The sequence below is a fragment of the Equus caballus genome, chromosome 13 (assembly GCF_041296265.1).
Source record: "Equus caballus isolate H_3958 breed thoroughbred chromosome 13, TB-T2T, whole genome shotgun sequence".
Lineage (NCBI taxonomy): Eukaryota > Metazoa > Chordata > Mammalia > Perissodactyla > Equidae > Equus > Equus caballus.
The window spans coordinates 50052958-50075463 of record NC_091696.1 but is presented as its reverse complement, the minus strand read 5'-3'; the positions used below and the strand labels follow the sequence as shown (position 1 = coordinate 50075463).

Genomic DNA, 22506 nt, shown 5'->3' with positions numbered 1-22506 from the left:
CCCGCACGCCCTCCCTCCCGTCCTCCGCGCTCCCGCCCCCCTCCCCGGGCTTCCCCGAGGGCGGGACGTCCCTCCCCCCGCCACCCCCAGGCCACCTCCGGGCCGTGTCCTAGAGCTGCCCTCGGGCCGGGGGCGGGGCTGCGGGGGGGCACCCGGGGCTCGGCGGGGATGGGGCCGCGGCGGACGCGCGCCGCTCGGCCGCGGCCCGGCGCCCCCTCCCTCCCGGTGCCCGCTCCCCGCGGCCGCGCCGCCCTCCCCGCCTCCCCTCCCCCGGCCCAGCGCCGGCTCCCCGCTGCCCCCTCCCCCCGACGCGCACGCCCCGCCTGGCAGCTGGCGCCCCGGGCCTGGGGCCGCGGCGGCGAGAGGGGTTTGCTGGGAGGGCGGGAGGGAAGCAGCGGGGGAGGGAGCAGGGAGGGAGGCCGCCCCCCGCGCCCCTCCTCCTCCCCCTCCTCCGCGGCCCGCCGGTCCCTCCTCCCGCCGCCTCCCTCCTCCCTCCTCCCTCCCTCTCTAAGACATCCCCGCACGGCCCGGCCGCCGCGGCCACCTTCCCTGCCCGAGCTGCAGATGTGGCGGAGCGGCCGGGCGCCGGGCGGCCGTGCCAGGGGAGCCCGCGCCCCGTGAGCCTCGCGCTCCGGCCCCCGCCCGCCCCGGCCCCTCCCCCGCTCGCTCCCCCGCCGCCCCCCGACCGCCGGAGCCCGCAGCCGGGAGCCCGACCGCCCCCGCCGCCGAGGTAGGAAGCCCCCGGGCGTCGCGCCGTGGGGACAGGGGCCGGGCGGGGGGGCTAGCCTGTCGCGCGGGGGCGACGGGGGCTGCGGGGCCCGAGGGTCGCCTCCCCCTCCTGCGTCCGCGCCTCGCCCCGGGCCATTGTGAGCCCTCGCCGGGGCCCCTGCGCTCGCTCCCTCGCTCGCTGGCTCGCGCGCTCCCTCCCTCGCCGGCTGCCCGGCCCCGTCCCTCAGTCTCTGTCTTTCTCCTCCCTCCTTCCCTCCCTCCGTCCGGAGGCCGGGCTGAGCCGCGGCCGGGCCCGGGGCGGGAGCAAACTTCGGCGGGAAGTTGTTCGTCCACGGTGGGGGCGCGCCGCAGAGTGAGAGGGGGCCCCCGGAGCCTGGGCACGAAGTTGTCTGGGGCAGTCGGGCAGCCGCCCCTTCCCGCGGCCGTGCCGGGGCTGCTTCTGGGACGAGGTTTGAAAGGTGTCTCCTCCCTCGTCCTGGAAAGTCTCCCCCTGCTGCCCCTGGCTAGCCCCAGCCCTTCCTTGGGCCGGGGAGGGAGGCGTCCCGGGGGTCAGGACAGGGGGTGCTGCCGCGTCAGGACTGGGAGCTGGAGTCCTGTCCAGCACTTGTTCCTCCCCTGCTGTCTGGGTGGAAGCAGGAGGGCCTGGCAGAGAAGGCAGGGCGGCAGGGCGGCAGGGCGCGGGTATCCAACCCGCCCGAGGGAGGGTCTGGAGGGGGCGGGTGAGGGGGCGAGGCAGGTGCATCCCGACTGAGGAGATGCCTGCGCCCTGCTTCCCCGCCGGCCCCCTGGGATGGGGCTGGAATCCAGGCTGGCACCTGGAGGCCTTGGCACACTGCCCTGCCCAGCCGGGTACTCAGGCCACAGCAGGGTAGCATGCCTCCTGTCCAGGAGGGCCAGCCTGGCCTGGCCTGGCCACCCGGCAGTGATGGTTGCAGGGAGGTGACTGGCCCTGCCCTGGGGCCTGGGAAGCGGGAAGGGATCCTGGGAGGAGCCCTGGGCCCTCAGCCATCTCAGCCCAGGATCTTGGCTCTGAAGGGAACGCTTGACACTGAGGGGGCAGCCAGGCCAGCCGGGGACCTGGCCAAGGCCTGGGCTCCCGTGGTTCTTGGTCTGGGCCAGGGGCAGGGCCTGTGGTGGTCCTCAGAGCCAGCCATCCCGAGGGTCCCACATCCCTGTCCTGGCATCCTGAAGGGAAGGTGGGGCTTAGCCTGCAGCTAAGGAAGACAGACCAGGAGACACTGCTCCCCAAGGGCGTCCTCAGCCCCCAGGCTCAGGGAAGGGGAAACTGGCCCCTTCAGTCTACCCACGCGCCCAGCCCTCCCCGAGCCCCACTGTGGTGCCACAGTGCCACAGCTGTTCCGGCCCAGCCTACATATCCCTCCCCATGACCTCTGAGCCTTCCCCCTCTGCTCCTCCTTCCCTCCTCTGGGCCCAGGCTAGGCCTCCCAGCTGGCCCTAGCCCACACTGGGGGAGGGGCTGCACCTGGGGGCCCTTCCCAAGACACCCCTTGCCGAGCTCCAGCCCAGCCCATTTCACAGCCCACCCCTAGCTCCACATGGCCCTGTCCTCAGCCAGCCAAGCAGGAGGCAGTGCCAGGGGGTTGCCGAACCCCTTGTGGGGTTGGAGACCCCTTGGAAGCAGCCCTGTTTTCCTTAGCCCCTTCCCCTCCCCCTCCTTTCCGGAGCTGCCATTAGCGCTGACCCTCTGACCCCCCCATGCCTGCCCCCGCCCTTCCCTGTCTGTGACCTTTGACCTTTGGTGTTAAATCCCTCCAGCTGGGGCTCTTCGGCCCCTGAGTGACCCTGGCGCAGGCCCCCTAGGGGCCTCTCCCTACTCCTGGCTGTCTACGCAGGGACACCTGCCAGTCCCTCCTTCACTGATGGGGCGGGGGTGCCCCAGGAAGCCAGACTATGAGTCACCCTATTTCCAGGCACCACCGCTTTTGGGGTCAGTGGCTTTGGGGGATTCACTGGAGCTGGGCCACAGCCTGGAGTGTGAGTGGGAAAAGCCCCTGGCCTGGGAGTCTGATGTCCTGGATTCAAGTTTTGGCTGGGCCACCAATTCCCAGGGGTCCTTGGGCCAGGCTTCTCCCCTTTCTGGGTCTCAGTTTCCTCATCTGAAAAACCAAGGGGTCAGACAAGGTGAGCTTCCTGAGTGCCAGGGTCCAGGAGAAGACTGGAGGAGGGAGGGGCTGAGAGCGGGGTAAGGCCAACAAAAGCCAACTCTCAATTATCCGTGGGTGGAGCCAGTATGAATAACTGGATGCCACAGACATCCCAAAACCTCATTTTAAACAATCGTGTGAACCGCGTCCCCCAAAGCTTTTGTTGTTTCTAAAAAGCCCAGCTGCAAATGGGCAGCCCCAGTGCCGTCCTCTCCTGCCTCGGCTCCCTTGCTGGGAGTGCCCGCGGAGGGCAAACTGGCCTGCAGGAAGCCGGAGCTCTGCCAGGACTCCTCCTTAGAGCCTGTGGGGAGGTGTGGACCCCTCTCAGCCCCAGTGGCAGGCGGCCCCCACACTCTCCCTTCTCCCCTCTTTCCCTGGCCTTGGCCCCAGGCAGTGGGAGTGTCTTCTGCCACCTAATCCTCCCAGGGTCTGAGCTTCCGTATCCAAGGAAGACTATGCTTTCCTGACGACATTTTCCCATGTGCCTTTCCATCTACCCTACTCGCCTGGAATCCGAATTTCCCACTTGGGCGAGGGGGCGGGGACGGGTGCCTGGCAGAGTTTGGGGCAATCCCAGGATGAGGGAGGGTGGCAGCAGCTGTGGCGGGGGGACCAGATGTTGGGGCCCGGGCCTGCAGTTGAGCTCTTTGGGTGGGGCCCTAGGCGTTGGGAGGCATGGTGGGGTTGGGGGGTAGACAGCTGCTCCTGGCTCTCCCCTCCAGCAGGGGATGACTCCCCAGGGTCCCGTGTCCCAGGGGAGGCTGAGGAGGCCCCTCACCTAAGTGAGAAGTTCAGATTGCGGTAGAGAGGCCCTAGCTGGGTGGAACGAGGGGCCCTGCCTTTTCCGAGGCTTGGGAGAAACCTTTCTCTATTCCGGGTTATTATTGTCATTTTATATTTCACATAGATAGATGACTGAGGCCAGAGCGGTAACCCCAGAAGGTACTGGGTGGTCCTCCCTTCACCCAGATAAGCACCCTTCTTAGAGGTGGGGAGCATCCCTAGCTGGTGAGGGGGGACTCAGGGGCCAGCCAGAAAGATGCGCCCTCTCTCCCCCCAAGTTGCTTCCCCTCCCAGGGCTTGTGAAACGGCCCCCTAGAGATGAGCTGGGGCCCTGATGTGTGTCCAGAGGTTCACCTCTCTGAGAGCACCTGGGCCAGGTGGGATGAGATACCCAGCCTGCTGCCAGCCCAGGCTGTAGGGGAATGCAGCTCTTTCAGGGCCCTTGGGACACATCTGCCCCAGTGGTTTCCGGGGTGGCTGCCTCAGCCCCACCCTGGGAGTTCTCATTCAGATGTGGCCGAGGGCAGCACTTTCTACCGGAACCTCTAGTGCTTTGCTGATCAGCCAGGGTTGGGGATGTGGGACAGGAAAGGACTTGCTGAGGGGGACACACACGGCCTGGAGTCAACCCAGGTTTCCCCACCTGAGCCCTGTAAATGCCTGCTGTCTCTCCAACGAATAAAAATGCCAGCTTAGGTGTCCAGGGGTGGGGGTCTGGGTGGGGAAGTGGGTCAGGCGATAGAGCAGCATGGGGGGATGCCTTGTGACAACGCCCTGAAAAACCAACACAATGCCTTCCAATGGTCCAGCGAACTTTGCAGGCGTTGACATCTGTCACCTGAAATTGCCACATTAACATTTTGAGAGAGATCCATTGATTCCTATTTGACAAATGAGGAAACTGAGGCTCAGAATGGAAAAGGGCTTGGGCTGGAGTTCCTGGGGTTGCTATGGCTGGCCGGGTATGTGTCTGTGTGTGTCTGTGTGTGTCTGGTGGCCAGTCTCCCAGGCTGGGATGAGAAGGGATTCTGCTCTTTTTTTTTTTTTTTGAGGAAGATTAGCTCTGAGCTAACATCTGCCGCCAATCCTCCTCTTTTTGCTGAGGAAGACTGTCCCTGAGCTAACATCCGTGCCCATCTTCCTCTACTTTTTATGTGGGACGCCTGCTCCAGCATGGCTTGATGAGGGGTGCATAGGTCTGCACCCGGGATCCAAACCGGGGAACCCCGGGCTGACGAAGCAGAACGTGCGAACTTAACCGCTGTGCCACCCGGCTGGCCAGAAGGGACCCTGCTCTTGAGGGGAGCCCAAGCTGGCCCCAGCAGCTGTGTGCCCTGGGCCCCAAGCCTCCAGGCCTTCCCTGGCACTGATCCTCAGCCTCAGCTCCAGACCCCTCCATGTGGGAGGTGAGGCCTGGCCCAGGTCTGCAGGGGTCCCCAGCCCTCCTTCCCATTCCCACTCTAGGGCTCTGGGACCCTTCCAGGGGAACTCTGGGAGCCTCACACAGCCTGTCCCCAGGGAGCCCCAGAGGTCTGACCTGCCGTCCTGGCTGGGGCGTTTCTCTCCAAGCTCCCTCAGACTGGGCAGGCTCTGGGTCCAGGCATCTTGAGGGGCGGGGAGCTCTGACCTTCCCCCCCCCCCCTCCTAGATAGGATGGAGTGTTCTGGTTAACTGGTGGCCAGGCTGGGAGGAGCCTGGGGGGCACAGAGATGGGAAGTGATTCCAGTGAGGGGGGGAACTTCCCATCTGCTCCAGAAGCCCTGCTGGGGGATGGGCAGAGGGGGCTAAGAATCTTCCAGTGCCATGACTGGGGGCGGCAGGGGGTGGGCGGGTGCTGGCGAGGCTGGGGCTTCCTCAGGCCCTTTGTCTTCACTGCCTGAGAGGCCAGGTAGTACCCGCCACCGGGAGGGCCCGGCTCGTGAGCGTGTGACATGTGTGTGTACATGTACTCCCGCCTTGGCAGATGGCTGCCTGGGGAGAGGACTCAGACCTGGCCCCTGGCCCCCTCCTCCAGTCATGGCCAAGGGCGGGTGGGAGCCTGCAGAGGCCCCAGGAGGCTGCTGAGCTGCCTGAGTCAGCCCTGGGAGCCTCCAGGAAAACAATCCTGCCTGCTGACCGAGGGTCTCGTGTGCACAATGCACTCACAGGCTGGCGCCCCCCGGGACCCTGGGAGTGAGGAGGCTGCCAACGGGGATTGGTGGGGGGAAACTGAGCCTCAGAGATTTGAGAGCTGGGTCCAGGGTCACTTGGGGTCAGAGAGGACAGAGGGGGGACCGGAGCCTAGGGTTGTCTGGCCCGGGCCCCTGGGAATCCCCCCAGCTCCACTCCTGCCCCCTCATGCACTGCACGGGCATGACGTGGGGGCAGCTGTGTCCGGAGGAAGCCTCTCCCCCTTCCCTGCATCGTCCACCTGGGTCTGGCGGGCAAGTCCCTGCCTGCCTGAGCCGTTTCTCCCCTGGGCCACTCCCTCCTGCGTCCGGAGCCCCCCAGCTTCATCCCCACACTTCCAGGCTGGCTGACCCAGAGCTGTGATGTCCTCCTGCCCCCGAGGCTATGAGGCCCTCCATCACATTCTAAAATCTCCCCCAGCCAAGGCTTGCTGACTGTCTGCCTGCCAGCCCCGCCCTCCTCCAGGCCAGTCCCCCACCAGCACCTCAGGCCACCGAGTGGTCACCCTGCATGGTACTGTGGGCCCTGGGCCCCAGGGCCTGGAGCGGCCAGGCCTGGCAGGGCCCACCCAATGGGTGTTTTCTTTTTGGTTTGGAGGCTGCCCCCGCCTTCTGGACTTGCTTTGCTGCCCAAAGTGGACAAGCCAGGAGGGCAGGGGTGGCCAGGGGTGGTGTCGAGTTTGTGCTGGAGCCCCTGCTGGGCCCGGTCTTGCCCAGCTGTCCTGGGGTGGGTTCTGTGCCCCGCTGGGTGGGAGTGGCAGGAGATGAAGCTGGCAGCCATCCCAACTGACCAGGATGATGCTGGCCGCCTCAGCCTCGTCCAGGTCTGTTCCTGGGTCCCTTGCCCTGGACCAGGAGGAGGAGGCATCTGTGTCAGTGCCCAGGCCCTGCCTCTCACCTTTACCTTGGGGAAGCCACTTCCTTCTTTGGGCCTCAAGCCCCTCCATACCTACCCTCTTCACCTGGCTGGTGGGCGCCACGAGTAGATTCATTCACTCAACACACATTCACTGAATGCTGAGTGGTCGGGAAAGCAGAGGGCAGGTATGATGGTGCTGGTAGGGGGTGGTTAGAATGCTCGAGCTCCAGTCCTCCTGTAGGCCAGCCCACTCCTTTCATGGGTATGGAAACTGAGGCCCAGAACCTTGCCCTCATCAAATCAGGGCAAGCCTGGTTTTCTGGCTCTGAGCCCCCAGTTCACGCTGCATTGTCGCCCAGTTCACACTGGTGGAAGGAATGGGCTCGGCGTGGGGGGCCGTGGGAAACGGGGCAGCCATCTGCTCAGTGAGGCCTTCTCCTCTTCAACACCCCCAGAGGGCTCAGAGCTGCCTGGGGCCCAGAGATAGCTTTGCCTGTTCTCGGCCCCCCTTCTTGGAAAGAGGCTCTGAAAGCCAGGTGCAGGGGGTGAGCGCCTGGGGCCAAGGGTCAGGGGATGGTGTATGTGGCACTCTGTCTGCAGGGCCAGGCATCCAGGATGTTCCCAAGAGCTGGTGAGATTGTGGCATTAGTGATGCGTTAGTAGTGACCCAGAGTGAGTATGGCAGGCAGCACAGGGCCGCTGCAGGGCTAGGGACGCTGTCCTCAGCCGTGTGGGGACAGAGGTGGGTCCTCTGCTCAGCTCTCAGGCACCTGGAAGAACAACTCACGTACAGCTGCAAGAGGCTGAGGCCAGAGAGGGTGAATCAGGGAAGACTTGCTGGAGGAGGGGGTGGGAGGAGAGTGGCAGCTGGAGGAGAATATGGGAGCATGGAAAGTTGTGAAGCAGGAGCTGGCACCCAAGAGGTGAGCATCTGGCTCGCAGGAGGCAGGGAACTCTGAGAAAGGAGGTGCTGCAGGGGAGAGCCTGAGGACAGGAGGCTCTGGGCTGGAAAGGAAGATGGCAGTTTCTGTGTAGAGCACTCCATGGCCACCCAGTGCTCTCCAGGTCCTGGCCCAGGCTCCCTCTTGGGCCTGGTCCTCAGCTGAATGATAGGCAAGTTCTCTGTGGGTTGGTTGGGGCCACACCCCCAGGCCTGTGCAGCATGGGGCCCAGAAAGAGTGTGGGCTTTGGAGCCTGGAGGTAGATCCCGGCTGTGCTACTTAGAGCTCTGTGACCTCATGACTGAACTTCTCTGAGCCTCGGTTTCCCCATCTGGAAATTGGGGAGAATAGCACCTAATTCACAGGGTCGTAAGGATGAACAATGGTGAGTGGGAGGCATGCTGGCCTGTCCCAGCCCACAGAATTTATTAGGACCCGATGCTCCCTCTGCCCCAACATGTCACCCATGTCCATGTAGCTGACTCGGATCTGTCCCCCACACTTGGCAGGAGCAGCCCACCTCTAACACTGTTTCTCCACAGCCATGTTTCTTCCACCAAGGTCTGGGTGCCCTGCATCCTCCTTCATCTGTGGGCCCCCCAGAACCCAGCGGAGGGCCTGGTGTTGGAATGCATAACTGAGTGATGGGGTAAATGAGGCGGAGGGAAGGGCTAAAGTCCAGAGCCCGCCTTGCCCGCCTCCCGCTTGGAGTTGGCAGGTGCTGATCTGTGGGCCTGGTGCCTGTCCCCGGGTGGTAGGAAGGGTGGGCCTCGGGCAGGGGCCCCCAGGACTTGGGAGGTACTCATGGGGTCATGCTGCAGCCCGGCTTGGTTTGGGAAGTGCAGTGTTTCCTTCTTTGTGCGGACCGGGCCTCATCCTGCTCCCCCTATAAGCCAAGATTCCTGGGTCCTGGACCCTGACGCTGGTTATCTGCTGTGTCTCGTGTGTACCGTGTGTGACACATATGCGTGTGCCAGTATGTCTGGGTGCCATGGGTGCCTGTCCACCCCTGTTGGACACCAGCCAATGCCTTTGCTGGCCCAGAGAGCCTTGGCAGAGTGCCCACCCCTGCCCGCCCACAGCAAGTGGCGGGGCTGCCCGTGCCTAGGCCTTGCTGGGTGTGTGTCCCTGTCTGGCTCCCCAGTGCTGGCCCCTCCCAGGGATTTGGGCGGCCTCGGCCCAGCCCTTCCCTCCCTGCCCGGGTGGGTGGGCGGGCATGGGGTCTGCTTGGCAGGCGTGCCTCTGGCGGAGGCCCAGGTGCAGGCAGTGCTCATGGCCCCATGCACCACCTCCCCTCCAAGCTGGGCAGACAGGAAAATACCAGACATAGTTGTGCAAAGGTAGCTGCAGGCAGGCAGGCAGCAGGGGGTGGGGGCCACCAGGCCAAGGGGAGGCCTCTGTGCCAGGCTGGCCCTTGCAGCTGGACGGGCATGCACATCTGTGTGAGTCTACATGTCAGGCTGGGGCCCGTGTGTGAGCTGCTCCCCTGAGCCTGGTGTCACTCAGCTAGTATTGGGGAAGGAAGTGCATCTCCTGGGAAGCTGGGGCTAGTGAGGGGCGTCGGGGGAGCCAGCTGCATGCCTTCCAGCTTCGGCGCTGCCTGAACTATCCGGGTGACCTTGGCTGGCCAAGTTACTGCATGGGCCACCCCCAGCCTGGGGCCGGGAACAAGAATCCTGGCTACCAGTTGCTGGCGCCTCCTGTATGCCAGGCGCTGGGCCAGGCTCGACCTGCAGGATGCCCCCCGTCCCCACCCTGCCCAGTGAGTTGGCACCATATCGTGGTGCCTGTTACCAATGAAGAAACCAAGGCTCAGGGGGAGTGACAGGGACTCATCAGAGGCCCCACAGCCAGGGGCAGGGGCACAGGGGACCAGGACCAGGTAGTATGACACTGGGTAGTGTTCTCTAAACGTGTCCCAGTTGGGGTTCCTGGCACACACCCCTGCTCAGGTGCTGCCCAGTTGGGGGCTTTCCCAAGGCCCCCATGGCCAAGAGCAGAGAGCTCAGCCCTGGCTGGGTCACGTGAGGATGCTTGCACTCCCACCTGAGTGGGGTCTGCCCTCCCAGGGGATCTGGGCAGGCCCCGGGTACTGGCTGAGCGCCCATCTTGGGATGGGGGAGGGGCCTGCCAAGCCGAGGTTCTCAGGGAAGGCGGACCCCACAGTCTTCCAGGAAGTGCTGCCTGCCCTGGCCCCTCTCCCGGGACCTCCTGGGCGGAGGCCTCAGGATAAGCGCCTCCCCTGAGTCCCGGGCAGAGGCCTGCTCCTTCCAGGGCTGCTCAGGCCTCTCTGGGGCCTCCCAGTGCCCTTTCTTTGATGCAGGCAGGCCCTGGAAGGTGGCTAGGGTTGGCTGGGGCTGGCTGAGGGCCACAAGCTGGTTTAGTTACACACTAAACAGAAACCCAGGTCTCCCTGATGACGGTGACTGCTGTGTCTCTGGGTCCACTGGGGAGAGCCAGTCCCCACTCAGCTGTCCTCACAGCTCTAGACTCCGCAATGGTGACAATTCATTCAAGTTTGATGAAATAACCTACTCTGTGCCCACTTCTGTTCTAGGTGCTGAATATTACATCTTAATGGCAAACACTGAGTACTCCTTGGATGAGCATTACTGCACTGATTGCTCCTCTGAGCCCAAAGGGGGGGCATCTTTTTTGTTATGGTAGATTTTTTTTTTTGGTGAGGAAGATTGTCGCTGAACTAACATTTGTGCCGATCTTCATCTATTTTGTATGTGGGACGCTGCCACAGCATGGCTTGATGAGCGGCGTGTAGGTCTGCATCCAGGATCCAAACCCACAAACCCTGGGCCGCCAAAGCAGAGCACACAACCTTAACCACTATGCCACCAGGCTGGCCCTGGGGGTATATTATTACTATTATTATCGTCCCATTTTAGAGATGAGGACAGTGAGACGCAGACTGGGAGGTGACTTGTCCTAAGTCACATGGGCAGGAAGTGGCAGAGCCAAGTTGGAGACCCAGGTGGTCTGACCTGTTGGAGCCCTGCTCTGCTGCCTGGTCAGGAAGGGGGCCCGGCGAGGATGAGGCCTGCCCCTGCCCCCAGCCCCCTCCGCTGGGCCGCCCAGGAGGGTGGAGCTCTTGGCCAGAGCAGGGAGCCGCAGCAGTTCCCAGGAATGCGGGGCTGTGGGGCCGTTTGCTTTGGCAGCAGATCTGCCCTCAGCTCTCCAAGCCTCCCTGTGGGCCCCCATCAGTTGGCCCCTCCAGTGCCCACCCACTGCCTGCTGCCCCTCCTAGGCTCTGTCCTCAGCTCCCACAAAGCCCTGGGCAGGGAGGGGGTGCCAAGGCAGAGCCCCTTTGCCTGCCCCTCCCCACATCCATGGGCACAGGAGGGGCTAATGGTGAACACAGCTTTTGGACTCAGCTGGGCTTGAGACCCAGCTCTGCCACAGACAAGCTATGTGATCCTGGACAGCCCACTTAATCTCCTTGAGCCTTAGTTTTTGCATCTGCAAAATGGGGATGAAATGGCACCTGCCTTGACTGGGCTTGCCACTCACTTGTGCAACCTGGGGTAGCAGCCTGCCCCTCTGGCCCTCAGTTGCCCCATCTGTAAGCCCAGCATGCTGATGGTGATGGTCCCAGTCACTAGACATGGGGGGCACCCATGGAGCTCAGGGGCACAGGGGAGGCCAGGAGCTTACTTCTGCTTTCCATTCGATATCAAGAAAGTCACGCTGGCTTTTGGGAGGTGCGTCTTGGGCCCTTGTCCCTAAGTCCTAGGCTGGACGGGCCACAGCTGACCAAAGGGCAGTTTCAGGACTACCCCGGGGAATAAGGCGTGTCCTTCACATTGCCCTTGACCACACTGGTACATTGGTGGTCACTGACCAGGACCCATGCTGCTGTGGGGTGGGCAGGGAGAGCCCCCATCTTACAGAGGGCTCTAGCCTCTCTCTGCTTCCACCAAGGAGACCCTGAGTGCTTCTCAGGTTGGGTTCGTCGAGCCCCCCGCCCCGCCCAGGCACCCCTCCCGCCCAGGCTCAGGGCCACCAGCTGCCCTCCCCCAAGCAGGGAAGGAGGGGCATTATCCAGAGTAGGATTCCAGCCAGCAGCTATCGGCTCATATTAGCCTGGTGACCTTGAGCCTCAGTTTCCCCATCTGTACCAAGGGAACCCGACAGCGTCTACTCACAATAGCCATTTCTGAGGGTTCAGAGAATTCATGGACAAACGGTGCCTGGCACATGGTAGGTGTTTCGTGGATGTTGACCTGGGCCTCAGTTTCCCCAAGTGTCGGAAACTGCCCCGCCCCGCGCTCACCCTGACCGCCCGCGGGGGGTGGGGGGCGTGGGCTGGGCCGCAGGTAGCCGGAGGCGGGGCACGGGGGGCGTCTGCGCGCCGCGGGCGGCCGCCGGGCGCACAATGGCGGTCATTGTCTCGGCCGGGCCGGCCGGCTGGGCGGGGCCCGAGGGCCAGCGGCCCACCCTCGGGGTGACCCCTGCCGCGGGGGGAGGCCGGCCGGGGTCCCGCCCGCCGCCCCGGTGGTCCCCGCGCGCCCCGCGCTTCCTCCCGCTCCCGCGGCCTTAATTAGTTCCTTTCGCAGCTGGAGCCGCGGCGCGGGCAGCACGACCACCTCTGCGCCGCCTCCCCCGCCGGGACTCCCGCCCCGCAGGCCGGGATGGGCCCAGTGCTCAGGGGACCTCACCACCCCGCGCGAGCTGGACGCTAGTCGCATCAGCTGGGAACCAGCGGGAAACTGAGGCCAGGGGGTTCGACACCCAGGCTCCTGCGGGGAGGGAGGGATTCCGCGCTGCGCACAAGGGCGCCTGCTGGGTGCTGGCCCTGGGGCTGTGAGAGAGACGTGGCTTCTGTCCCTTGGCCGGCTCCACTGGTTAAGAAACTTGCCTGCACCCTCAGAACAAGGCAGGTCTCCCTTTGGAGCATCCCTGTCCTCTGGAAAACGGACACCGAGTGTCCACCTCCCCGCCCTCCTGGTGGTTGTGAACCGTAAACCCCGTGATGGGTGGCGCCGCTGGCCTCAGAGGTGATCACTGCGCCAGTCCCAAGGTTCCAGGCCGAGAGAACCCCGTCTGGGCCTGAAGGCCCGGGAGAGCTGGACCCTGGCTCTTGCCTGTCCCCCTTCACCCAGCCCGGGAACAAAGAGCAGAGCTGCGCCCAGAACTGGCCACTGCCAGCCTGGGAGGTGGGGAGTGGAAGGGGACACTCTCAGGTTGGCTAAGGTCAGAACAGTAGTAGGGTCAAAGGCAGTCTTCCCCCTGGGGTTGGGCCACCATTGGGAGGAAAATCTGGGTGGGGCCAGCCTGGGGTGGAGGGCTGCTGGGAGCTGTGGGTTTTGGGGCGGCTTCTTCCTCCTTTCCCGGGAGTAGGGACGGGCAGCCCCTGGGCAGGGCTCTGGCTTCCATCAGAATGAACCCTTGCTTTCCTGGGCAGAACCCAGTAGCAGGAAGTAGGGGCTAGGGTGGGGTCTCTGGGGACTGGGTCTGATGATTAAGTGGGGGGGGGGGGGTGATGGAATCTCCCCCAACTTGGGCACTGTCTCTGGCCTCCCCCTGGGAGACAGGCCCCTTTTGGGGCCCTCCCTAATTTAGGTTTCGGCAGTGTCTCCTGCAGGTCTTCAGAACAAGGTGACCCAGGGCTTCTCCCCCACCCCAACCCCGCCCCACCCTGGCTGAGGGGAGGGAAGTAGGGCAGGTGCCAAAGGATGTTACTTGGGCAGCGTCACCAATGAGAGTCAGTGTCAGTTTGAATTCCCAGTTCCCAAACCGTCCTGCTGTCATGGTCCCCTTCTCCGGAAGGCCGGATTGGGGGTGGGGGACGGAGGCTATGTGGAGGCCTGTGGCCCTAGGCCAGCCCAAGGACCAGGCCACCAGCCCTTCCTGGCTCCTGAATTCTTAATCAGCATAAATATTTACTTCCTTCCTCCCCCTCCAGGCTCCCAGCACAGAGGAGCTTCAGGGGAGGTTGGACTGGGCCTGTGTCTAAAAATAAACAGGTGGAGGGACAGGCGGACACACAGACAGACAGACGTAACTGGGGGGTGGGTCAAGCAGAGGGCAGCTCCCTGTCCAGCAGAGGAAGAGTAGAGGGGGCCCAGGTCCATCCATCACTGTCACCCACCCACCTGCCCCCTGGGTCTGGAGCTCCTGAAGGACAGGATGGCCTTCTGGCCCCAGCCCCTGTTGCATCACTGCACCGGCCCGTGCATGGTGGGGGGTTTGGGAGGTGGGGGCAAATCCAGACAGATCTGATGGCTCCCACCCGAGGGAGTCTAGCAGGGACAAGTCAAGCTACAGACCTGGGTCCTCTGGCTAAGTGCGGCCGCCTGTGCTCTGACAACACAGCCTCCTCCCTGGGCTCAGAGCCTCTGATGTTAGCCATGTGCTGCTGGGCTCCCGGGATGTGTCCTCAGAAGCAGAGGGTCCCAAGTGAAGGAGGGGACCACCTTCTTCTCTGCTTGGAGGGTCTTGGCTGAAGTGGGCCTTATCTGGGGAGATGGATGAGCCAGGGCTCAGAACCCGGTGAAGACAGGTTTCAAGCTGCTGAGTGGGGACGTGGGGGCTGTCCTCCCCATCCTGCTCCATGGAGAGCTCTGGGCAGCTCTGCACGGATGTGGGCAACACTGGCCCCAAGGACACACACACACAATATAGGAGGTCTTTTGCCGTGTGGTGGTTACGGGAATGTTCTGTATTAAGTGGCGAAACCTGGATTTAGTGAACGGCACGGGTATTGCATAGCGGTGGCCTGTTTAGCAGATAGATGTTCAGGCTGTAATCATCCCAACTGACACACGCAAGGAAACACTGTTTCGCCATATGCGAAAAGATTACCGCTGGAAATTTGAATTCGGAATGAAGTTACTCTGCTCTTGGGTCACTTATATGTGAAAAAAATTACACCGTTAAGAAAATGGTGAGGGGCCGGCCCGGTGGCACAGTGGTTAAGTGCGCACCTTCTGCTTCTCGGCAGCCTGGGGTTCACCAGTTGGGATCCCGGGTACAGACATGGCACAGCTTGGCAAAAGCCATGCTGTGGTAGGTGTCCCACGTATAAAGTAGAGGAAGATGGGCACGGGTGTTAGCTCAGGGCCAGTCTTCCTCAGCAAAAAGAGGAGGATTGGCAGTAATTAGCTCAGGGCTAATCTTCCTCAAAAAAAAAAAAAAGGTGAAAATTCCTGTGTGAGAACTCATAATAAAAGTATATCACCACCAGTAAAAAATAATATATGTATACATTTTACTAACCACAGACAGACCTGATCCACTTCCACCCTAGCCTGCCCCTGGCTGGGCCACAGTCCCTAGCTGCCCCCTGGTGGCAGCCCAGAGCCCTGTGGCTCCCCATGCCTATGAGGACCTCTCCTTTGGACCTCGCCTGGGAGGCAAGGCCACCTGTCCCTTCAGGCCAGGCTTTGCACAGCTTGCCGAGGACAAGCTTTCAGCCTTGTTCCCTCGGAGGTGACCACAGCTCCCTAGGTGGCCCGGCACAGCGGGCACTCAGCAATCAGTAACCAAGGACCACTAATGGCCATCTGGGAGGAACCTCATTGCTCCCCTGGCCTGGTTCTGGGTCTTCTGGCTCAAACCAGGCATGTGTCCCAGGCATGACTTCCCACTGGATCAGAAATGACCTTTGAGCCTTGGCTGGCCACTTCTAGGGAGAAGATCTGGCCTTGAATCTGGTGACTCTGCCACTTCCCAGCTCTGTAACCTAAGGCAAATGTCTCTGAAACGCAGTTTCACGGCAAAATGAACTCTGTGAGCTTGGCTTCTCAGAAAAGTCTCACGGGAAGTGGACATGGAAGCTCTGAGTAGGTTGTGGGCTGCCTATGGCACCTGCTGTCCAGGGCCACTCAGAGGGCCACCTACCCAGAGAGACAGTCCTCACACTACCCCACACTCACTGCCCCTTTGCTCCTGTGGGCTTTGATGGGTGCAGCTTGAGGAGGAGTTCGGGGTCATAATGTCACAGCACAGCTCCTGTCCTCCCCCAGGTTCCGGCCCAAATTCCAGCTTGGGAGCCCCCCACTGCCTGCTGCCACCTGCAACCCCAGTCCCCCATCACCATGCACTCCTTGGACGAGCCGCTCGACCTGAAGCTGAGCATCACCAAGCTCCGGGCGGCGAGAGAGAAGCGGGAGAGGACGCTGAGTGCAGTCCGGCACCGAGCTCTGCACAGGGAGCTCGGCCTGGTGGATGACAGCCCCACCCCGGGCTCCCCAGGGTCCCCACCCTCAGGTGCTGCACCCCGGGCAGGGCAGGGGTCCCTGGGCCCTCATGGAGCCGTGGCAATAGGAAGAATGTCCGAGGTGTGTCCACCTGGACGTCCCTGCAGCCCCTCCCAGCTTCTGGCTTAGAGCACTCCCCACACTCTGTCCATGCATCCCCCCGGCAGTCTGTCTTTAGAGGTGACATTTTGTCCCTGGGAGGACTTGCCCAGTTCATGAAGCTGGTGCAGCAGAGCCAGGATTCAAATGGAGGCTTCTGGGAAGATTTGGAGCAGCTGGTCAATGGGAGCAGGGGATTCACAAGTAGTGACAAAAGGCCCATGACCCATCTCCTGGGCTTTGAGGCAGTGCAGCTGGTCAGCCAGGTCAGGAGATGGGACCGAGCCCAGCAAGTGCTCTCAGAGGGTGCTTGGCGCTCGGGCCTTCTGCTCCAGTGGACCCTAAAAACCAGATCTACCATGTCTGGGCTGGGCAGCTCAATCCAAACCTCTTATGTTACAGAAGGGAGCACTGAGGTCAAGGGGCCCGGGAGAAGTTAGAAAGGTCCGTATCGGCCAAGATGATGGGGAGCCAGGGGGCCTGGGTTCTAGCTCCTATTCAGTTCCTCTCCCTCTGTGCCAGCCATTCCCATCTGTCAAATGGGTACTTCCCACTTCTTGTCTTAACTGATGGCTGAGCTCTCGCCAGGTGGTCCGGGGGGAGTGGCGCGGCTGGTGTCTGCTTCCATGGTCAGAGGCTGGAGGGCTTGGCCACCAGGCCTCCTGGCTACAGCACCCCTGAACTGTGCCTCTCCCTCAGGCTTCCTGCTGAGCCCCAAGTTCCCTGAGAAGGTGGAGGGGCGCTTTTCCACAGCTCCTCTGGTAGACCTCAGCTTGTCGCCGCCATCCGGGCTGGACTCCCCCAACGGCAGCAGCTCGCTGTCCCCTGAGCGCCAGGGCAATGGGGACCTGCCTGCAGTGCCCACCGCCCCGGTAAGGAGGGGTGCGGGTTCTGGAGAGAGAAGGTATATTGGTTTCCTGGGGCCGCTGTAACAAAGGACCACAAATGGGGTAGCTGACAACAACAGAAATGTGTTATTCTCTCACAATTCTGGAAGCTAAAGTCTGAAATCAAGGTATGGACGGGGCCGTGCCCCCTCCGAAGGCTGAGGGTAGTGTCTCCTGCCTCTGCCGGCCTCTACGGCTCCAGGCGTGCCTCGCCTCACAGCTGCGTCACCCCAGTCTCTGCCTCCATCGTCACACTGCCTTCTTCCCTCTGCGTGTCTCTGTGCCCAGAGCTCCCTCTCCTTTCTCTCATGGAGACACTCACCGGTCACTGAATTTAGGGTCCCCTAATCCAGTCTGACTGCCTCTTAACTTGGTTACATATGTAAAGACCCTATTTCCAGACAAGGTCACAGGCACAGGCGCAGGGGGTGAGGACTGGGATGAATCCTTGTGGGGGACACAACTCATGCACTGCAGGAGGAGACAGAGGGGGTCCAGGCCTGCTGGCCCAGCGGGACACTGACCAGTTCTGCCCCTTGCCCTCTCCCCCAGGACTTTCAGCCACTGCGCTATCTGGATGGCGTCCCCAGCTCCTTCCAGTTCTTCCTGCCTCTGGGCTCCGGGGGGGCCCTGCACCTGCCTGCTTCCTCCTTCCTCACCCCCCCCAAGGACAAGTGCCTCTCGCCAGAGCTACCCCTGCCCAAGCAGCTGGTGTGTCGCTGGGCCAAGGTGAGTGGGGGCCAGGAAGAGTGGGGCAGGGTCCAGCGCGGGGGGCCCCACGTGGGCTCAGAACCCTCCCTGGCCCCACAGTGTAACCAGCTCTTTGAGCTCCTGCAAGACCTGGTGGACCACGTCAATGACTACCACGTCAAGCCCGAGAAGGATGCGGGGTACTGCTGCCACTGGGAAGGGTGTGCCCGCCACGGCCGAGGCTTCAACGCCAGGTGAGGGAGGGCACCAGGGCGAGAGGGGAAGGAAGGGGTGGGGGAGAGGGGCTCAGGCGTCCAGCAAGCTGAGCCACGCTTCTGTGCCCTCCCTGGAGCAGGTACAAGATGCTCATCCACATCCGCACACACACCAATGAGAAGCCACACCGCTGCCCCACCTGCAGCAAGAGCTTCTCCCGCCTGGAGAACCTGAAGATCCACAACCGGTCACACACAGGTGAGGGGCTGGGCTGGAGGGCGGGGGCTGGGCGGGCTGGCTGTGGGCAGAGTGCATGGCCATCCCCCGGGCATCCCCGAGATGAGAGATGCAGCCCATTGCTTAGCAGTCCCTTTTGGGTACCATTTACTGAGGGGAACTCCTGTGGGTTAGACCCTGGACATACAGGAACACAGACATGTCTTCCTGTGTCACACTCACCATTGTTGTTCAGATGCTCATCTGACTGAGGCCACCTGTGACTGCAGATAGTGTGTCTGCTCCTCACCGTACTCCAGCACACAGTAGGCCAGCACTGGCTGGCAGAGCCACACATTTAATTTTAAATTACCTAATCACTACATTAAAAAAAGTACAAAGAAATAGGTGAAGCAAATTGTAATGATGTATTTTCTTGAACCTAATATATCCAAAACGTTATCATTTCAATATTTTAAAAAAATCCCTGAGACCTTGAAATTCTTCATGTGGTACAAAGTCTGCAGAATCGGTGTTTTTTCCCTCTGGTGTGTATTTTGCACTCGCAGCACATCTCAGTTTGGACTGGCCACGTCTCAAAGGCTCATGGCCTCACGTGGCTCCCGTCCTGGTCAGCGCAGGAGCAGATGGTTAGTAAGTCTGGAGCCGTTTTGCTGAGTATGCCAGATAAAGGGCAGCAGGCTTCATGCCGCGCTTGGTGTGGACCGCGCCCCTAGTAGGGTCTTTATGTAGGTATACGATCAAAGTCATCCGTCTGCCTGTGGTGGTCACTGTCATCCACAATTTGAAACATAGGACTCAGGCCAAGGGCACACAGTCAGGCCACAGCAGAACTGGGGTGACCAGGCTGGCTTCTCGTGGTTATGCCCTGCTGCCCCCACCTGGGGTCAGATCTCATGTCAGGTACTGGGGACACCGCCCCTCAAATCAGATAGTCGGGCTCTCAGGGACATCTCGGTCTGGGGAGGAACTTGGGCTGGGGAGACCGGGAGAGGGCGAGCCCCTCACGCCGGCACGGCCCGCAGGTGAGAAGCCCTACGTCTGCCCCTATGAGGGCTGCAACAAGCGCTACTCCAACTCGAGCGACCGCTTCAAGCACACGCGCACCCACTATGTGGACAAGCCCTACTACTGCAAGATGCCCGGCTGCCACAAGCGCTACACGGACCCCAGCTCACTGCGCAAGCACATCAAGGCCCACGGCCACTTCGTGTCCCACGAGCAGCAAGAGCTCCTGCAGCTTCGCCCGCCGCCCAAACCCCCACTGCCCGCCCCTGATGGCAGCCCCTATGTCAGCGGGGCCCAGATCATCATCCCCAACCCCGCCGCCCTCTTTGGAGGCCCTGGCCTGCCTGGCCTGCCCCTACCCCTGGCCCCTGGCCCTCTTGACCTCAGTGCCCTGGCCTGTGGCAATGGTGGGGGCGGTGGGGGTGCAGGGGGCATGGGCCCTGGGCTGCCGGGCCCTGTCCTGCCCCTCAATCTGGCCAAGAACCCGCTGCTGCCCTCACCCTTTGGGGCTGGCGGACTGGGCCTGCCCGTGGTCTCCCTCCTCGCTGGCTCCGCTGGCGGCAAGGCCGAGGGGGAGAAGGGGCGTGGGGCAGGGTCAGCCAGGGCCCTGGGGGTGGAGGGCCACAAGATACCCCTCGAGAGGACTGAGAGCAGCCGCTCCCGGCCAAGCCCTGATGGACTCCCCCTGCTGCCAGGCACCGTGCTGGACCTGTCCACGGGCGTCAACTCGGCGGCCAGTAGCCCAGAGGCACTCACTCCTGGCTGGGTGGTCATCCCGCCGGGCTCTGTGCTGCTCAAACCAGCCGTGGTGAACTGAAGCAGGTGGACAGCTACCTGCAGCCCAGCCAGGAGCTCTCGGCCCTGCCCCCGACGAACGGAAACTCTTCTGTGAAATAGCAATAATGTCCTTCTGCCCCTGTGGCCTGGTTGGCTGTGTTCCCCCAGCAGACCAGCCTCAGACAGGCTGGGCAGCCAGGATGGTGCTAGAAGGTCACTGCTGGTGTCCCAGGCTCCCAAGGGAAGAAGAGCTGTGCCCCTGGGTGCTGAGGCCTCGCTCACCTCTGGCCCGCCCCCTGCCCTGTCCTCCACCCAGCCCTCACTCCCCCTGGTCCCCACTCTGGTGCTCCCTCATCCAGTGGCCACCCTGGGCAGGTTGCCCTCCCCCACTGCCTTGCCCACCTGCCAGCCATGTCCCAGCAATGGGGGCGGCTGGGGTGGCCTCTGTCCTCCTCCTGGCACGGGGCTCCCTCCCCACCCCCTCCACATGGTGAGCTGTGATGAGAAGCCCCCCGGGATCGAGGCCCCACCGCCTCCTGCCTAGCCTCATGGGCCCCTGCTCTGGGGGCTCTTTGGACCCTTTTCCCTCTGGCCCACCCTCCAAAGGGAGAGCAAGACAGACGCAGGCCCCGGCAAAGCCACAGGAAAAAGCCACCTTATCCCTATGACAAGGCGCCTCCCCACGTGGAGAGGGAGGCCCGCTCTCCCAGCTGCCCCTCACCTTGTTAACAGCCAGCACTGCCGGAGGGGCGGCCCCTCCTCTGGGTGGATGGTGCTCTCCAAAGTGAGGGGATAGCCGACCACTCCTCACCCCTTCACCACTGGACCTCCTCCTTTGACTTGGTTGGGGGAGCCCTTGGCAGGGAGGGAACAGGTGAGGCTGGGCCTGGCTGGTGGCAGTGCCACCCTACACAAGGGGCCGCAGTGTCAGGAGGTGGGAGGCTGGCTGAGGACGACCCCAGGCTGGGACGCAGCTCCCGTTCTGGGGGCGCCAAGTCACAGCCAGCACACAGGTGAGGGAGGGCTCCAAGCCAGTGCTGGGCAAGGGAGCTTTCTGGAGGCCATGGACTGAAGGCCCTGGGCTTGAGGGCAGTGAAGCAGCCAAGGATGGCAATGGGAGGGCCTGGCCCCTCTGCCTGGGAAGGGGAAGCCAGAGGAAGTTGTGACATGGCTGTTTACTTTGGCTTTTCCCAGCTGAGCCTGTCTGAGGTGTCACCCCCTTTACTCCCCTCCCAGCGCCTGGCTCTCCTCATGGCAGGGGACAGAATAAACTGAGGCTGCTGGCGCTCCATGTGCCCCACAGCCACTACCCAATACCACCAGGCCAGCACGTGCCTCCCCCACCCTGAGTCCTTGCTGCTCCCTCCCTGGAGGTGGCCTGGTGCTGTCTGCGAGGCGCTGGCCTGGCGGTCAGGAGCTCTGGCTTCTAGGCCTGCCCTGTCCTTGGCCACAGTGACCCAGCACTCCATTTCCTCGGCTGTAGAACAAGAGAGCTGCGGGACAGCAGGGGGTGAGCAGCCCTGCGGTTCCAGGGCCCCCTGCTGTTCCTCTGAGCAGCTCTGCTGACCCTGCCCTTTCCTGGACTGCCCTTCTGTCCCAGAGGGGTCACCCTGACCCAGCCCGCCCTGACAGGGCCCTGCAGTGCTGGCTCTGCCCCTCGAAGGGGCTGTGAGTAAAGCAGGAAGGAGCTGGCCTCCTTTCTTCGGGCCCCACCCAGGACCCAGGCACCCCCCACCCCCACCCCCGGCCCTACAAAGGGACCCAGGCCTTAAGTCCCCGGTCGGTCAGGGGGGTGAGGGGTTTGAGACTCAAGCCCAAGGGAGCAGAGGAACAGGGCACTGGAAGGTGACATTAGCTCAGCATGTGACTCGGTGATAGACCAGGCTCGAAAGGGCCAGTGTACGTGTTGTTGTCGTCGGTTTGTTGTTGCACATTCCAGGATATCAGTATTTTAACAGGTTCTAAGTGCCTTTCTATCGTAGCTTATGTTTTTCCTCCTGTCGGCTCCATTGCTGTTAGCATAGAGTTTTAAAAAAAAAAGAGATAAGCTAATGACTATAACAATATATTCCTCCGTGTGAGAGGAAGTTTATAAAGAAACAATAAAAGTGAGTTGCAAAGATGGCTTCTGTCTTGGATGTGCCAGGAGCTGGGCCACCTGACACAAGATCACCTCTGCCGGCCCTGGGCCTGGCTCTGGGGTCACTGGCCCCAGACGGCAGCACCCAGAGGCCCTATGCTGGCCCTTCCTCCCAACCCTGTGGGTGCCACCACCTCTCAATCTGCTGCTGGGTGCTAGAAGGGAAGGGTGGGAAGGTGCTGAGGGAGCATGAATGTTTGGAGCTGAGATGGAACATTCCAGACAAAGCATCACAGGCTCAGGCCCTTGTCTGCCACTACTTGCTCTGACTTTGGTGAGCCCCTCAGCTCTGGGGAGACCCAGCTCAGGGCCTCAGTCCAATGAGAGGATGGCAAAGAGTTCTTTTCCCCTTGGACGCACACTGGAGCATCCCACCTAGATGACTGAGATGCTAGCGTTGAACCCAGCTCAGGGGGAGGTGGCCTGTGACAGAGCTCGGGGGCCCAGGGCTCTGTCCCCAGTGGGAGGGGCAGGAGCAGACCTGAGGACAGTGATGTGGCAGGCTGGGCCTGGTGCTGTGAGCAGAGGAGTGGCTGCGTCAGGTACGTGACAGAACGTGGCTGGCTCCCTGTGGGCTGGCAGGCTTCTCACCAA

At 62.4% G+C, this 22506-nt stretch overlaps 2 protein-coding genes across 5 annotated transcripts in view; one reads left to right on the top strand and one right to left on the bottom strand.

Moving 5' to 3' along the window:
* TFAP4 (transcription factor AP-4) overlaps positions 1-11975 on the bottom strand; it is a 50398-nt gene extending 38423 nt beyond the window's left edge. The window contains exon 1 of the mRNA XM_070232324.1: positions 11803-11975. The gene's annotated coding sequence lies outside the window, so the exon portion shown is untranslated. The remainder of the gene's footprint in view (positions 1-11802) is intronic.
* GLIS2 (GLIS family zinc finger 2) lies at positions 605-21892 on the top strand. Of its 4 annotated transcripts, none has more exons than XM_023616416.2 (7): positions 605-730; positions 15625-15868; positions 16657-16829; positions 17397-17573; positions 17655-17788; positions 17890-18008; positions 19013-21892. In XM_023616416.2, the coding sequence occupies exons 2-7, from the start codon at positions 15697-15699 to the stop codon at positions 19810-19812; spliced, it is 1575 nt and encodes a 524-aa protein (XP_023472184.2). In that variant the 5' UTR covers positions 605-730; positions 15625-15696; the 3' UTR covers positions 19813-21892. The 4 variants fall into 4 exon arrangements, with proteins under 4 accessions (XP_023472184.2, XP_023472182.2, XP_005599061.2 ...); XM_023616414.2 differs by lacking the exon at positions 605-730 and adding an exon at positions 12090-12533; XM_005599004.4 differs by lacking the exon at positions 605-730 and adding an exon at positions 12093-12850.
* The last annotated feature ends 614 nt before the right edge of the window (positions 21893-22506 follow it).